General features: G+C 37.5%; 1 protein-coding gene across 2 annotated transcripts in view; it reads left to right on the top strand.

Annotated features, from left to right (window-relative positions):
• ANKRD28 (ankyrin repeat domain 28) overlaps positions 1-16,402 on the top strand; it is a 121,608-nt gene that overhangs the window by 16,100 nt on the left and 89,106 nt on the right. Inside the window, exon 2 of one of the 2 annotated variants that reach the window (XM_085051035.1) lies at positions 7,975-8,068. The exons of the other annotated variant lie outside the window; for it this stretch is intronic. Coding sequence (XP_084907161.1) covers positions 8,027-8,068 — 42 coding nt within the window. The 5' untranslated portion in view covers positions 7,975-8,026. The remainder of the gene's footprint in view (positions 1-7,974; positions 8,069-16,402) is intronic. 2 annotated transcript variants of the gene reach the window in all.

Raw genomic sequence — 16,402 nt, 5'->3', positions numbered from 1 at the left:
CTGTTAGTGCATGAGCTGAGTGTTTCCAGGAGACATTCTTTTTTATGCCTACAACTTAATTTTGCAAATGCATACTTTTTTGTTTGAAATAGTGTTTACGTTTTATCATTCTGTCTGACTGATGTGTATTTTCTAAAATGCTCCTAACCCTTCTTCCTGTTTTTCGTACCCTCGTATTAGGTAGAGTGGAAATGTTAAAATTCAAACACATGAGAATTAAATAGTAATGATTAAAACCCATGAATTAAGAAACACTTTCTTGAAGGTGGTATGCTGGTAAAAGATTACCTCACAAACTGCCACCCTGCTGTCCTATAAACACTATTGATCAAGTCTAATCTTTGTGCCTTGGCAGATACCTAAAGTGTGCAATGCTTTCCTACCTCTACCCAATGTCTATTTTTTACTGTTGTCTTCCCATGTTCTGAAATATGTCACAGCTGTGTACTAGGAAGTCTCTTCCACAGTCATAATCTGAGGGGTTTAAGCTCTTCAGTTGTCTTGTGTGTTTTAAGCACTGAGGTTTCCATGAAGTCAGACTGTAGACTTTAAGAGATAACCTGCTGTGGACAAACCTGTGCTTTCTTCTGTTTTTAATGTCTGTGAACCTAACTTCTTGATTTGTGTTTCTCTTTGAATATGACAGGCATCTGTTCAGATTGGAAAGCATTACTCTTTTCTGGTCTTATGTACAGTGTTTTTGAAGAGTAGCTGTAGGTTCTAAAGAAGTGTGTCCTGCTTGTGAAGTTTCTTAATGGGTTGATTTATATATGAACTGCTGTGACTCATAGCACGCTACCTTATTTATATCTAGGTAATTACCTTGCTAAAAGATGTGTGAAATGTAAAGATTTCTTCCCTCAGCTCAAGGAGCAATGCTATTGTCTATGTTTTATCTGTCCTTTTGATATCATGTTCGATCAGAATTCATCCTCTGCTTGCTTTGCTTTCTTCCCAAATTTTTAAATGGAAATTGTCTCTGAAGTGCTTAAAGAATTGTAAAAGTGAAAATGAAGACCATAAAAGTGGCATCTAAGCTGCAGTAGTTTGTTGGTGTTTTTTTTAAGGTGTGTCATTTCCAAGTATATAATAAGAATTTTCAATGTTGATATGACTTTTTGTATAAGTAGATATTGTTTGAAATTATACATGTGCACACACTAAAATAATATGTAGATAAAGGTTTCTGGATTTGTTAGACGATCTTACTCCTCTTCTGCTTTGATCATTTTTAACAGTGGTGTGAACATCAGAGGATCAACATGTGTTTTCACTTATGTCATTTGGGATGCTTCATAGGTTCACAAGTCTCCAGGCTTGTCAGTTCATTATTTCACCTCTTGTTTTATGCCAGGGAACTGTTCAAGCTCAAAGCTTTTATCTGAATAGCAAATCATTGAGTAGGATTCAACATCAGGAGAACGACTAAATCTGTTTTTTAATTTACTTTTATTTAAAAATTGTCTAATACTTTTGCCATGATCTCTGACAGTTCTGCTGATTCATAATGAAACAGCTTGAATTACTGCTTTTTCGCCTGTGAAGCTCCTCCATGTGATTGTCCTTGGTAAACAGTAGTCACTGAGGAAATGGTATGGCATAGCATCCTTCTACCCCCTCAAATCCTCCTCCCTCCCCTCAAATCATCTCAGCTCACAGCTGCATGGATGTGCATTAACACTCATTTTATGTTAGTGTACCTACTTGTGAACTGTGATTACTGGGGGCAGACATCCTTGCAAATATCTGCTGCTGCTGAACCTGCTGGGAGTTGTAAATGTTGTTAATATAACCTCTAGAATGCTCTGAAATAATATGTGTGATTTTAACCAACAAAAAAATTAGAGGATCAAGTAAATAAACTAACATAAATGCATCAGTGATTTTTTTTAAGATCCTAAACAGTTTTTTCATATAAGTAAAAGATGAAGGCATGAAAATGAGGAGAAAGTGAGATACCATTTTAAATTAATTGTACATTTCATGCTCCTCAAAGCTTGTTACAAATATAAACAAATCATCACAAGAATTTTGGAACAGCAGATGGATGTCTGTCCTCCTTCCAGCCCCTGAGATACCCAGGAATATCTTGGGAAGAGCTTGTTGTCCTTCCTGTAAATAGGCTAGTTTACATGTAACCATCATAAATAAACTGTGTGTTTGTGCTACATTGAAACAGTCTGTAGCATCATTTGGTACAACTGCCTCTCATCAGATGTAGAAGATGGAGGGTCTGGTGCTACAAATATGAAATTACATATCCTGAGATCCAAAGTAAAGCATAGCTTTGTATTTTAAAATATATTGCTTTTTTTTACAACTGAAATAATATTAGTAAGCTCAGCCTTCCACATGGTTTGACTTTCCAGGATTTTAAAGGAAAACTGAAGAAACCAGAACTTGGCACATTTTTCCAGAATTAGTACTTTATTTCATGTTATGCCTTGGTTATGACTTCCATGAGTTTGGGTCCTCTACCCACACAGCTGTTTTGGGAATAACAGCTTTCTGTGGCATGTTGCTCCAGACGCTGGTGGTGGCTTTGTCCGCCCTCGCTCAGATATTGCCACGAGTCATCTTTTTGGATGAGACTTCCCCCACCTTTGCTGGGATTAGTCTCACACTGCGTCTTTGTGAGCTCCTTGTTTCTTCCAATGTGGTTATTGCTTTTACTCTGCTCTGCACAACTTGGTTCAGAGGGCTGCTTGCCAGTGTTGATTCTGTTGTTTTCATGTTGCTTTTTTCTTAGTCGATGCATTTTGCCTTGTCTCTATAACAAATGGTTATCTTAAATAGCTTCTCTCTGAATTATTGATGTTCCACAATGACTTCTTGCTCCAGTCTATTTATACTTTGAGCATCTCTGCATTATTCTCTGAGATGGAAATGTGAAACACAGCATTAATCAGCTTCTGCAGTATTGTTATATGTGAGGGTGTAGGTACCTCTATAGTACAGATTTCTGTGTAGAATTCTGCAAATAATTGTAAATTCTGAGAATAAGGTGTTCAGTGTTTGTCCCTGTAGATAGTTCTTAGTTTAACTGCTAAGTCTTCCTCTATTTCCCAGCTTAACTGCATCCATAACATTAAGAGCAGAGCATCATATTGCTTTGTGTTCTCCCTGCTATCTTGCCAGACTATCCTTTGAATGTGAGTACAGATGGTATGACTCATTTACACTTGTCCTAAGCAGGCGACGTACTTAACACCAAGTATGTGCCTCCAGCTTTTGATTCCTGTGAAAAAGAGTGTTTCCCTCTCCCCACCCCAATAAGAGTTATTTTGCAATGATTCAATCAGATTTTAGTTCACCTTCCTTTCAAAATTAGGGAAGCAGTCTCTTTTTTTGTTTCCCCTCACTATGATGCAATTAACAATATTTTAAAAATATGCCAGACCTCTGCTGATTTTGCTGAGGCCACTTTTAAATAGGAAAAATGAAGATTACCTGAGGAAATTGCTCCATCATTTGGATGTAGAAAATACAGTACCTGAGGTACTGTACACCTACTGTGCTACTTTTTCAGTACCTCTGGAATATAGATAATTATTTTTTCCTAGTGTATGAGAAAGTAGGTGTATTCTGCAACTCAGGATACAGGTAAATGGGCCAACATTTTCCTTTCTGGAGCAGAGTGGGTCTGATAGCACTTATTGTTGACTAGACCTTGTCTGGCAGTCTTGAGTATGTTGAAAAATGTTTTATCTTCTCTCTTTATGAGCAGGCATGGAAAATAAATCTTAGACACTTGTGTGTGGTGGGGGTATATTATCTCTTTTTACATAAAATCATTCACCCCTCTCTTCTCCATGCATCAGCTGAAGATCTGCTGTTACAGGTAATGTTGAGGAGCATGCAACGTGTTTAAGGCACACTTGGCACTGAACAGCAGTAAAGTGGAGCTGAGAGTTTGGGATAAGTGCAGGTTGATAGATAGTCATGTGCCTTATTTATGTAGCTTTTCCCTTTTTGTTTCAGTCAGACACAAAATCGAGCTCCATGTTGTCATATAGAATGTTTTAGAATGGTTTTTTTTTTTTCCTTTTGAAGGTAGTAAGTTTACTGAAAAAAAGGATCAGGAGCATATTTTTCCTAACTTTTTTTAATATTAGTTATTTAAATGGGCAGAACTTGGAAGTTGTCCCATGACTATGTCTTTCTACATATAAAAGTAGTATAGCAAGTCTGTTTTTCAGCAAAAACTTGGTTTTCTTGCAGCTCTTTCCCATATGTGCTGTTTCTCAACAAAATTTTGGAGGACCAGCCCTCCATTAAACCTCTGTAGGCGTTCATAATTGCAGCAGAGCTGTGTGTCTGCTCCCACCTGGAAGCTGAATGCTCTTGTTTTAGGCTCGTACTCCCTCTGATGGCAAACTGCTGTGCTTCTCTTCCTTTCTGTGTTTGCTTTCATCTCTCTCCTTTGGTCTCCATTTTATCTTCTTGCTGCAATGCTGGATTAGGCTGTTCTTTCAGCGTGTCCCACTGAAAATGCAGTTTTAATGAAGCTGGTGAATTTGAAGGGCCCTACCAGACTGCATGTATACTAGACAACAGTAAGCTGTTTGGTTAGGTAGGGGGAAAGGAAGGAGAGCTTATCTTTTCTAGTTGAATTTATTTAATATTTTTAACTATCGCAGTCACTCTTCTGTGATACAAGTCATGCTTCCTAATGCTTGGCTTAAACTGATGACTTTATCCCCCTGAAGCTTGAATAAGAGTACTTTGCCCTTTTAAACTCAGATTCTTTGTTCCAGAAATCAATTGTTTGGATAATATCATCTTAAGTTTGATATAAAAAACCCCAGTACTATAAAGACTTCAATTGCTTTTGTATGAGATCATTATTAAGAAATTACTGTAAATCTAAATCTTGTAGTTATACTATAAAGATCTGATATATAGAAAATAGAACTGTCTTTGCAACTTGTGTGTTAATGATATGATAGCATATGGTAATCTTTTATTATCGTTGGTAAGTTTGGCATGTAAATTACAAATAGTGCAAAACAAAGCTGTTTATCTTGTGGTTACAGAAATAAGACATTGTGTAGTTTGTTTGTCTTTGTATATCTGTGTGTAGAAGACCAGTTTGAGAGAAAAGATAGCAATCCTGTTACCCCTGTGATAAATGAGCCTTTGCCACAACATTACTCAGAGAAGGAAGCTGGCAGATCTTTGTGTTCTTGTTTCATCTCTTTCCTGCTTCAGTAGTAGTAGTTTCCAACGTTTATTGAAAGTGTTTGCTAAATTATTTAATTATTATTAAATATTACTAATTTAATTAAATCTAACCTTTGCTTAACATCAAATATTTAAATGGGTAAAGGCTATTGGTTCTCGTTCATTGTCACTGACTACAATAGCACTGCTGAGTACTTACTGCACACGGTGTTGCCTTTCATGTGTGATGCTGGCAAGAGTTTCAGGTGCTGGAAGAGATGTTGGACTGTAATCAGTTTTCTGGTGTACTGTCAGGCCTTTTCTGGTGGCATGAAATCCAAATTGATGGTGCACCTGACTCAGAGTCCTCTATTTAGTTCAATTTGTAGGAACTGTTGGGATATCAGGCTTTCAAGTATTGCTTCTGTTTGCTTGCTCACCCTTGCATCTGTTTGTGAATACTGTTTAGCACACTTTTGGCAATTTTGGTGGAGGTAGGTGAACCTGTAAACATGTCAGAAAGACTGAAGTAAAGCTCTTTTAATTTTGAGCCTTTAGTAGCTCCTTGAACGTGAAGTCAGTAGTCTTAAAAGTTTAGGTGCCTGCCTTAAATATGTGAAGTGACTAGAGCCTTCCAGGAATTCTGGCACTTGTAGGAGAGATGTTAAAGGTGTATGTGCTGGGAAGAAATTTTGTGGTCTTGCTCAAGAGTTTTGGTTTTCTTTGGTGTGCTGCCACCAAGCGACAAGACTTGATATTGCTGCTCCTGTTGGGTTTTTTTAAGAGTGATTTCCACTAATGACTCCCTTATCTTTCTTTCAAACTGAAGAAGTTAGAATATTACTTTACAATCCTGGTACGTTCGCATACAATATTCCAAATTATTATTCAGAATGACATGACTGCTTGGAAAGTCTGACTGAAAATTTCTAGGATAAAAGAACTATCAAAACTAGGCTTCCCCCCCCGCCCCATCATTCTGCTGTTCAGTTTAGATATTCTGGATTCCATACATTATTGTGGAGTCTCCATCACTGGAGATATTCAAGAACCGTCTGAATGCAATCCTGTGCCATGTGCTCTAGGATGACTCTGCCTGAGCAGGGAGGTTGGACCAGATCACCCATTGTGGTCCCTTCCAACCTGTCCCATCCTGTGATACCATGATTGGACATAATCTTCAGTCCAAAACAATACAATATAAGCACATGTCTGAACATAAACATCCAGTATAAAAATGCTGAGATCAGAAAACAATATTTGGCAGATCAAAATGTATTATAGAAGGAATATTTGAATCCTACATTAGACATTTCAGGGTATCTTTTGATGAACAATCTTATAAAATAGTATATTAAACTCTGAGCAATACTCAAAGTGCTCAAAATACTTAATTGTGTTAATCTACCCAAAAATTTCTTAGTGAGATGAAGGATATCAATGTGTCTAAAGGGTGAGTGTTGCAGGTGGAGTGGGGTGATCGTGGGATGCTGGGGGTGACCTCACATCTGTGCAGATCACACATCTGAGCTGTGCTATCTACTCAACCTTCTGGGCATTGTGTGCAGACTGGAATGATGATGGGGTGTAGAAATTAGAGAAAGGATGATGCATTGCCACTGATTGTTGGTCGTCTTTATCTTCTGATTCTTACAGACTTGAGTGCTATAAAAATGGCTTAGCAGTGAAATTATACTTTCTTACTGAGAAAGTTAAGATGTTTAAGACTTTAGTTACAGCATTATTTGGGAATATGATTAAAGGTCTGATTTGTAGATGAGACCAGTAGCCAAGGTGCATCTGCACAGATTAGCAAATCCATCCGATGTGCTGTTTAAAAAGACTTCAGACTTGAAGCCCTTGCTAGAAAAGGTAGTCTCCCTTCATACCCCTCCCTTGGGAGTTTTCTGGCTGTTCTCTTGCACTGGTGCTCAGCAGATGTTACAGTAGGCAAGTTTGGGGGCTGAACTAGCAAAAAACAGTTTTCGTGTTCTGCATCTTTTGGTCTGTGTAGGTCAGCTTATGGGACAGTAAGGTAAATGCAGTGACAGCACAAAGAAAACATTAGGGACATGTAACTACAGCAGTAGTCCCTCTTTGTTCTTGGCTCTGCTTGGACTGAATATGTGACATGCTATTCTGCCTAGTTTGGAAAGGGGACTGAGGATTGCTTTTTGGCCTGAGCAATTAATTTATCATTAAGACTCATGTAAACAGTGTTGTAATCATACAGTTATTTTGGATGGACTTTCCATGTGCATTCTGTACCCCCTCTTTATTATGGAAGCTGAATCATTTGAGGTTTTTTCCCTGCTCTCCCCTTTTGCTCCTCCTCGGGTGGAAGGGAGGCATCCATGAAAGCCAGGCTTTCTTTGCAAATGTCATATGTAAGAGGAGGAGAGGAAAATAGTGATTCATTTGTTTTGAGCCACAGAGAGGAAATCCGTCAGTAAAACCGAATGGCAATAAAGACTAAAACTGTTTATATAAATACATTGAAGCTTCCAGAGATCTTTCTGGCACAGGAAATGTCACGTGTTGCTGACTTCACTGCCAGTTCTGTCCCAAGAAGTGTTGGCCTATCAATATCTGTGCTTTTTATTTTGCAAAATAAAAAAATTAATAATTACCCAAGGTACGGTTTTATTTGCCTCAATAAACTATTGCAACAGTTTTAGCCTACTTAGAGTGTTTACTTCTGAGGTAAAAGTAGTTGTTCCTGTAAAACATATCCAGCATGTGATATATTGGGTTATATTTAAACCTAGTGAAAGAGAATTTAAGTTCTGAATTTTTTTTCCTGTAAATTAGGAATTAATTTTGCCTGTGGCCATTTCAACTCCAGTGTAAGTGTTCCTGTCTCATGATGCATAAACGCTACAACAGTCACAAGGCATTTTACAGGGTAAGACGCTTTGTATAATTTCATTAAATGCTCTGTTTTCTGTTGTATATTTCCTTGTTCTCCTAATGTTCTTTTAGTGCTTGTGTTATTTAGTAAAATAGCAAAATAAGTGAATTTAGTGAAATTCAATGTGGGTTCTATGATGTAAGTTTCATTGGGTCCCCTTACAGAAGTGATCTATAAAGGAAATATCCAAAGTGTTTAGAGATCTTGGGGAACTAGTATTGTGGATAGACTTCTTAATTAAAAAACACTTATGCCCCTAATTTACCAACTAGTAGGGATGTGTAATTAAGCAGTGTCTATTCTGATTAAAGTAAATATATCAAGGTTGTATGTTACCTTAATTCTGTCATTTCCCAGCTTGGTTTGATGCTGGTGGACAGCTCAGCCCCATGCAGGCACTTGCTCACTCTCCACCAGTGGGATGGGGAAGAAAATCAGAAATGTAAACATGAGAAAAGTTGTGGGCTGAGATAAAGGCAGTTTAATAGGGAAAGCAAAAGCTGTGCATGCAAGCAAAGCAAAACAAGCAATTCATTCACCACTTCCTATGGGCAGTCAGGTGTTCAGCTATCTCAAGGAATGCAGGGCCCCATCACACATAACAGTGACCTGGGAAGACAAATGCCATGACTCCAAACACTCCTCTCTTCATACTCCTTCCATCAGCTTTATATGCTGAGCATGATCTCATATGGCATGGGATATCTGTTGGGACAGCTGGGGTCAGCTGTCTCAGCTCTGTCCATTCCAGCTTTCAGATCCCCAGCCTGCTTGCTAGTGGGGCCTTGGGAGAAGCAGAAAAGCCCTTGGTGCTGGGCAAGCACAGCTCAGTAATAACTAAAACAACCCTGTGTTACTAATATTGTTTTCATCACAGATCCAAACCACAGCCCCATTACAGCTACTGTGAAGAAAATTAACCTGTGTCCCAGCCAATACCAGTACACTGAGTACCTTGAGCTAGTGTTTTGTATGCAGTGTTTCCATCCTTTAGGTGTTTGGACAAAGGTAACTACTGTAACTACCAATTTTGGCATGTAAATAAAATGGATAAGCAAAAAAAAAAGTGAAACTTGTCAGGATGTGATGCCTGTAAATTAACTTTGATAGCATGAAAACTAGCAAATGGTATGAGGTTATATGGTTTGTGGCAGCACTTTTTTGTTAACTGTAGTTATTTTGATAGTATCTGGATTGTAGAAGGCCATGAGAAAAATTGGTTTCAGTTGATGTAGCAGGTCATTGGTGATAGAGGCCTATAAGAGAACACAAGTAGACTTCCCTTACTGCTTTAGTCCATGGGTGTGTTTTAGCTTTGTACCTCAAGTTGAATTCGCTGTCATTTCTTGTATGTCAGGGGTTTTTGGCTTCAGATTCTGAGCTCTGGTTTATATGCCCCAGTTTCAAGACTAAACATAGTTTCATTTGAAATGCCAGGGGGGTTTTTGGGGTTTTTTTGGGGTTTTTTTTGTTTTAGCTGAAGCCTGTTTTCCCGTTTAACCGTGACAGTGACTCTTAACTAGTCTATTGCCTTCTGGTTTTAGACTAGTTTAGCTACTTCCTTTCTTCCTCCTAGCATGGGAAAATAGATCAAGACTCTTTACACTTAAAGTAGTTCTGAAATTGCAAAAAGAGCATTAGTGTCAAGCTCTCCCCTGGGGCTAGAATCTCTCTAGGAGAGATTATCCTATGCTTCTGTTGCTAGTGTTGCCCATATGGATTCTCTGAACAAAGTAGTCCCTGTTGACAAAAGTCTGAATTAGAGTTTGCTTGCATAACTGCTTTAATGGTATAAAGCCACTGTTCTTCCCAACTTCCACAGGTTTTCTGTAAATTTTTTTGCCATTGGTCCCAAAGGAGTTGCTTTTCTCGTGACAGAGGGCAAAACACCTCTAAGCTGTTATGCTCTTTTTTGTTGATTCCTCTTGGTAAGCTGAAACACTTAAAGAGGAAAGGATGTGTAAACCTGGCATAGTGAAAAAAATCGTAAGATCTTAGAGAAGATGTAAATTCCATCTTTTTCATGTCTATTGAGGAGGAACTGGCTATATGTAGACTGTTCTTGATTTTTGGAAAAGTGTTGCAGGTTTTAGTGCTTGATTTTAGAAGTAAATTTACCTGAGAATCTAATGTATGTAATTTCAGATTATTATGGCTGAATAAAAGCTGAGAAGACCAGTTTTGACCAATAGGCTGCATGTTGACAAGTTCCAATTAATTTGGGTTTTTTTGCTATACTGGTTCTCTATTGAAGAAGACCCCTACTTTGAAAGAAGTGGCAGCTGCTTGTTTTTCTTCTATGTTGAAAGTTAGAAAATTGAAGGCTGTTGTCACTTAGCATGTTCTTACCCTGTTCCACATACCTCCGTGTAGACTGTGGACATAGAAACAAACAGCAGTAATACTTCTTGCTGATAATGTAAAGGTGCATTGTTCACATCATTTCTGTTTGAAAGCACCTGGTTTGAAAGCATCTGTTTGAAAAGTTCTGGGAGCAGTAACAATGATACTAGGACAATTTTGGTAGAACTTTGCATTCTAAAAGTTCATTGTAGTCTGATAGATATCTAAATAAAGGAATTCTTGCCAGGTTTTAGAAGTAGTTTCAGTACTTCTCTCTCAAGTCAACAACTTCCTTGTACTGGATGAGGAAGGTTGCCACGAAATGGTGATTTCAGTTGCTGGAAGTTTTTGCTTTAATGGTGTGGGACATGAACCTTGCTTGGTTCTTTAAGACCTTTCGTGCTTGTACTGTAATCCTTCTTTCTTCATGCATTGCTGTTGCTTAAACATGTGACTTTCAAAATCAAACCCAAAAGCTGTGATTTCTCTTGGAGCTCTGTATGGGCAAGTCTGTTTATCAAATTGAAGCAAGTAGTAGTGATTTGTTTTTCACAGCCCACCCAGAGCTCCTCTCACCCTCTTGGGACCTTGGACAGCCTGGCAGTCCATGTCCCCAGCAAATGGGATACTTCTGGCCCTGTCCATACAGGGTCTGAGTTTGGCTGTTGGGAGCTCTCCAGTTGCGGTGCAGTGGAAGCCATCTCCCTTGTGAGTGATGTTCAGCAAGACCCTTCAGTCACAGAGCTTAACAGTTTCTTTGGTCTTACTTGTGGGTATTCCTGACTGTACTTGCAGCATTTGCAGCAAAATTGTTAAAACTGGTCCTGGTTGATTAAAACCTTCTTTTGCAAGAGGGTTTTAGTTAGGATGATTATGTCTTTCCAGGGTTTCAAGGTAAATTATATTCAGAATTTCATCTGAATAGATGGCCAAACTCATGCTCAGCATCAGGAGAGAAATGGTGCACAGAACTCTTTCAGAGTTGGTTAGAGCAATGTCCCCAGACTGTTCAGTTTGTATAGCTATTTATTGTGGGCTGTGACTGACGTTTTCAAAAACCTCCTCTATAAGGAATTTTTTGTTATACCTTTCTCTGCTACCAGCGAGGAAGGAGGTGTATCTTTTTGCATCTGCTTGCCCCAGAAAGTTGTAAACTTTGGATATAAAGTTAGGTGAAGTAGACTAATGATTAAGAAACTATCACTATTTGTATAGGTGCTGGGTGTTATCATTGTATTGTTTTCTTGTTCTTATCTGTCTCTCCTGCTCTACCCTCATAAATCTTCATTTTCACTGAGAAGCTGTGCAACTGCTATAGCTGATACACACTTGAATATAGGTGAAGTTCCTAACTTCCAGCTAGCTTGAGTAATTTGGTGTTTTTTTCTTCTTGAATCTGAACAATTTTGTTGATACTTAGAAAACCCTGCAACTGGTACAAACCTTTAAAAAGCCAACCAACACAGAAAAACACACAACAAAAGTAGAAACTGCAAAACCACCAAACTGAATCAGAGATGCTTCAGTTTACTGATACAGGACTGTAATTAGATTAAAAGCAGGCATCCCTTAGCAAGGAGCATGCTGAGGTTTGCAGCTCTCTTGGGCCCCTCTTCCCTCTAGAGCTCTATCCCATGGCACTCTACCAAGGGGGTCCTTGAAGAGACCAAAGTCTGCCCTCCTCATGTCCAAGGTAGTGAGCTTGCTGTGCACCTTTCTGGCTGCCCCAGGATCTTGAACTCAAGATCAAGTGGATTTTGTTACCTCTGTAATCATCCTGTTAAATGTCCTTTGGTAGTACTGCTACTACTACTAATAATAATAAAGTCGGTTCCATTTTGTACTGCTGGTACCAGTTGTATTTTTACAGTTTTGAGGAGCTGCATCTTCTCTTAGTTCCTTAACATCACATGCTAGAAATCTGAAGGCCAAGCAGCTTTATGGTGTAAATGTCTCCCACAATTTGGGGGCTGTGTGAAGATCAGATCAGGTTCCAGATCTGTCCACTCATCTGATCTTTTACAGTTGTATGTGTCTGGTGGTTGTTTTTCTTGACTGGCCTATCATGGAATCAAACTAGAGCAACTTTAATGCAAATCATTCTATTAGAGGAAAGTGTCCTGACAAATGTCCTGGAGAGAAGTGTTGGTTTTGCCCTCTCCTCACATCTTTCTTGGGGTTGAAGTGGCTGTGAGGATGATGGATTATAGTGGTTTAGTTAAGAAACTGAAAACCACACTAGCTGATAAACCTTGTTTTACTTTTGTGCCAATTCAAAAGTGATGCATGTCCTTATTTAGAAATATTGGAAATACAGTGCTAGCTACAGTATTTCCAAAATGCACTTGCTGAAAGTTGGGTGATTGGTTTTTTGGGTGGAGCATGCTAATCAACTTTTTACATGTTATGGGAATTGTTTATGGCTGGACATTGTTCTTTTGGGGTAAATTGTTCAGAAAACTGGGTCATCAGACAGCTGCAAGCTATCCAAACACATTGGTCATGTACAGGTAAGATATATCCATTATTTGTGTGTAATGGGTACCAGAATGATGTATGTTTCTTTCCTTCACCTTTCAAAATTTCATGTACCAGCTACAAAATACTGTGCTGCTATAACTTAGGGTGCTATAACTTAAATTACTATAGGTGTGGATTAAGCATTAAATTAAAATAAAATTTATTTTTCTCCTAATCCTAGTAATACTGCATGGGGGGTAGTTCACTGTTGGTTTGTGTGTTGTTGTGTTTTGGTTTTTTAAATTTTTTTCTTTTCCCTATATTTTTTTAACTGATTCTGGCACCTGATACAGAAAACCTGAGTCTGAATTTTGGCTGAGTTTAAAAGCTGGATGCCTATGGCAGTTAGTATGTGTGGTGTAGTATTTGTGCAGATGTTGTGGTAGCTTTTTAATACAAATAATGTGGAGCAGAATAAGTTTTAAGCGTGCTACCTCGGATTCTTTCTCCACTGTGCACTTCAAGATGACCTAATTTTAATATTTTATAAATGGGACTAGTTAGGATAGTTCCCTTGCTGTTGATCAGATGGTGATAGTAATGACTGAAAAATAAGCTCCCTTCCATGATGAATGGAATTTATCAGCTGCTGCTTTTTGGCAGGGGTGGGAGGGAATGTGTTGTAAAAATATGATGACTGGCAGTTTGCTTGTTCCATCTCTGTTAAAGCCAGGAGTTTTGTGGGACAAGAAGTTGATTGGATGTTTCTCTGGTATGGAAAGTGAGTCTTTTTGTCCTTCTTGATTAGGTTTTAATGCTACAGGAATTTCACTTCAAAATATGTGAAACAAAGCATTTATTAAGTAAAGAGTAAATGCTTGTGAATCTTTTCCTCTTCCCTTAGGCTTGGTAAAGAGACAGAGTAAATGCTTATTTTTACATTTGCTTTTAATAATTTTATTTTTATAAAATGAAAAGTTTAGCAGATTTTTCCAAAATACTAATACTGTGTTTATTAATGTTATAAATACTTTAGAGAACAGAATTCAAGTGTTTTTTCTTAGAAGGTCAAGAAATTTTAAGCAGCATCTCTAAAGAAATTATATAATCTAGCTGCTTTTTATTTTTAAGAACTAACAATATGCTCTAAATGGCTTTGTCTTGCATATTTAGGTAAAGATAAATATTTCAAAAGAACTAGTCTTTTTTTCCATGGATATTAATGTTTCTTGGATAATGTTAATTCAGTTAGCTCTATGGTATTTCAGAAGAGTTGGTAATACCCCTGGCAAATAACATTACAGGCCTATTACATGTATATTGCTCTTTATTTTCCACAGTTGAAGATTATAATTTCAGTTAGCAAGGAATAGTTTGTCAGTTTGTCAGTCTTGAGATATGTAGTGTGTGACGACTTAACTATTTATATAGATATACCACAGAGTTTTTCCTAGGTGTGTGGTGCTGTGTTTTTTGTTTTCCTGCCTCAGTCAAGAAGGAGGAAATTACAGAGGTTTGGGATTTTTTCATACATGTTAGTCTTTTGGAAAGAGTAACAAACTTCTACTCCAGAATGAGAAACTGGGATGGAACTCCATATTTTGCATTTGTTTTCTGTGGTGCAACATTGCTAGATAAAGTTTGTTGCTACTTTGCTGTAAATTGAACTGGAAGTAGTGAATTTTGTTAATATTCTTAGGTAATCATGTGTGTAACTATGAAGGTTTTCGTGTACTTCAAAGAGTAAAAGGATTTTTTGCATAGCACCAGAAATTTATCCAGAGGCTGTTTCTGTCATTTGGGGAGGATCATTTCCAGTCACATTTTTCATATGGCAGTAGTCCTATTTATCTTCCTGCTCTCTCTGTTCTGTGAAGAGTTACAGTGGTTGTGGTTGCTTCTCTGCAGTTTGGAGGTCTGAAGCTGGAGAGAAGAGGTATCTTGTCCTGTCTTCCTTGATTCAGTGTTTGTGGGGGGGCAGGGTCCCTCACTGCTCATCAAAAATGAATGCTAAGGAGTTTCTTATTAAGAGAAAATGAGCAGTAGCCCAAATAACATCCTCTACATTTCTGAAGAGGACAACATTTCATTAAAAAAAAAATTGGGGTTTTTAAAAAAGAGAGAAAAACAGAACTAAGAGAAGAGTAGACCTTAAATATTTTTCAAATGGCCATGAGGTGTCAGTGTACATCCAAGCAGAAACCTGGGAGATCTACTCTTCCTTCTGAAAAAATAGTTGCTTGCGTTTATTTTCTATGGTCTGAAACAATTTCCACGGGAGACAGTTACAATAGCTGAGTCAAAACTCCAAAAATTTAGATCTGCATTACTTAAAGGTTACATTTTCATAGTTGTGTGGTGTTTTTTTAACAAGATGTATAAGTTTATTGATGTATTTCTAGATTCTGGTTTAGTTTGCAAACCAGTTCATGAGTTCAGTGGTGTTCTCTTTTCATTGCCCTATATTTTGAGCATGCTGGTTGCATGAGGTGTTTTCTGGGGAAGACACTCCACAGCTTGGTATTTAAGATATAAACAAATAGGACTATTCCTAACTGTATTACTGACTTTTTGTTACTAAATGTTGAAGTGTTCCTAACATACCTATATTTTATAGAAACCTGGTTTTTGTTTTTCATAATGCTTTTATAAAATAAAAGCTGCCTTGCCAAGAAGTGTTAGAAAACAATTGCATACAAAATGTCCTGTGGCATCATTTTTGCCAGAAAACTTGGCCAAAAACTTTCCCTTTTTATACCCACAGGGTTTGGTTATTTGTAGTTTCTAAAACACCATAATCCTAGAGGAGTTTTAGAGGCAAGGGTGTATAGAAGTTAATTTTTAAAATATTTTGAGTAAGTAATGTGCAGCTCATGTGTATTGTGTATTCTGTATTGTGTTTTGATATCATCTTTCTAATTCTGTATGATAATATTCCTTTATAATGCAACTTGTTGGCTCTTAGGAATGTCAAAATTTACTTTGCAAGTTCTCCTCTAGGTGTCGTCTTAATTGAATAAATCACTGATTGAAGTCAGTGTTAGGAAGATTTTGGAAGAAATTAAGCCCAAAATAATCCTGATTAAAAAAAAAAAAAAGCAAAAATACCCAAACTCACAAGTTTTAAATCATGTATGGATAGTTCTGTAAAAGTTGTAACTACCTTGTTGTGCTTGTATTTAATACATAAATTGCTTGTGTGTGGATTCTGGATACATAATTGATTTTGTCTGCTTTTTTTGAAGTCTGGCCCCTAAAATTCTTTAGTAGTATTTAGTAGTATTTTCTTTATAAAGCCATATGCCTTATAAATACTGTTAGTACTGTAGGGACAGTTTGATTAACACAACCTGTGAAATTTCTATGTTGCAAAACATTTTCTTTTTAAAGGAAATTTACTAGGAGCAATTTATGTATTGAATCATGGGAGGACAAACTTGAATTCTTTGCATAACTATGGTTTTGTGTAATTGGAAAGAATTTAAGGAGTGATATACTTGGTTGTAATAGTGTCAAGGTTTGGAA

This window comes from Lichenostomus cassidix, chromosome 2, assembly GCF_008360975.1.
Source record: "Lichenostomus cassidix isolate B80296 chromosome 2, HeHo_3.0, whole genome shotgun sequence".
In the NCBI taxonomy this organism is placed as follows: Eukaryota; Metazoa; Chordata; class Aves; order Passeriformes; family Meliphagidae; genus Lichenostomus; species Lichenostomus cassidix.
The sequence above is the reverse complement of the archived record's forward strand: the minus strand, read 5'-3'. Positions and strand labels throughout refer to the sequence as shown.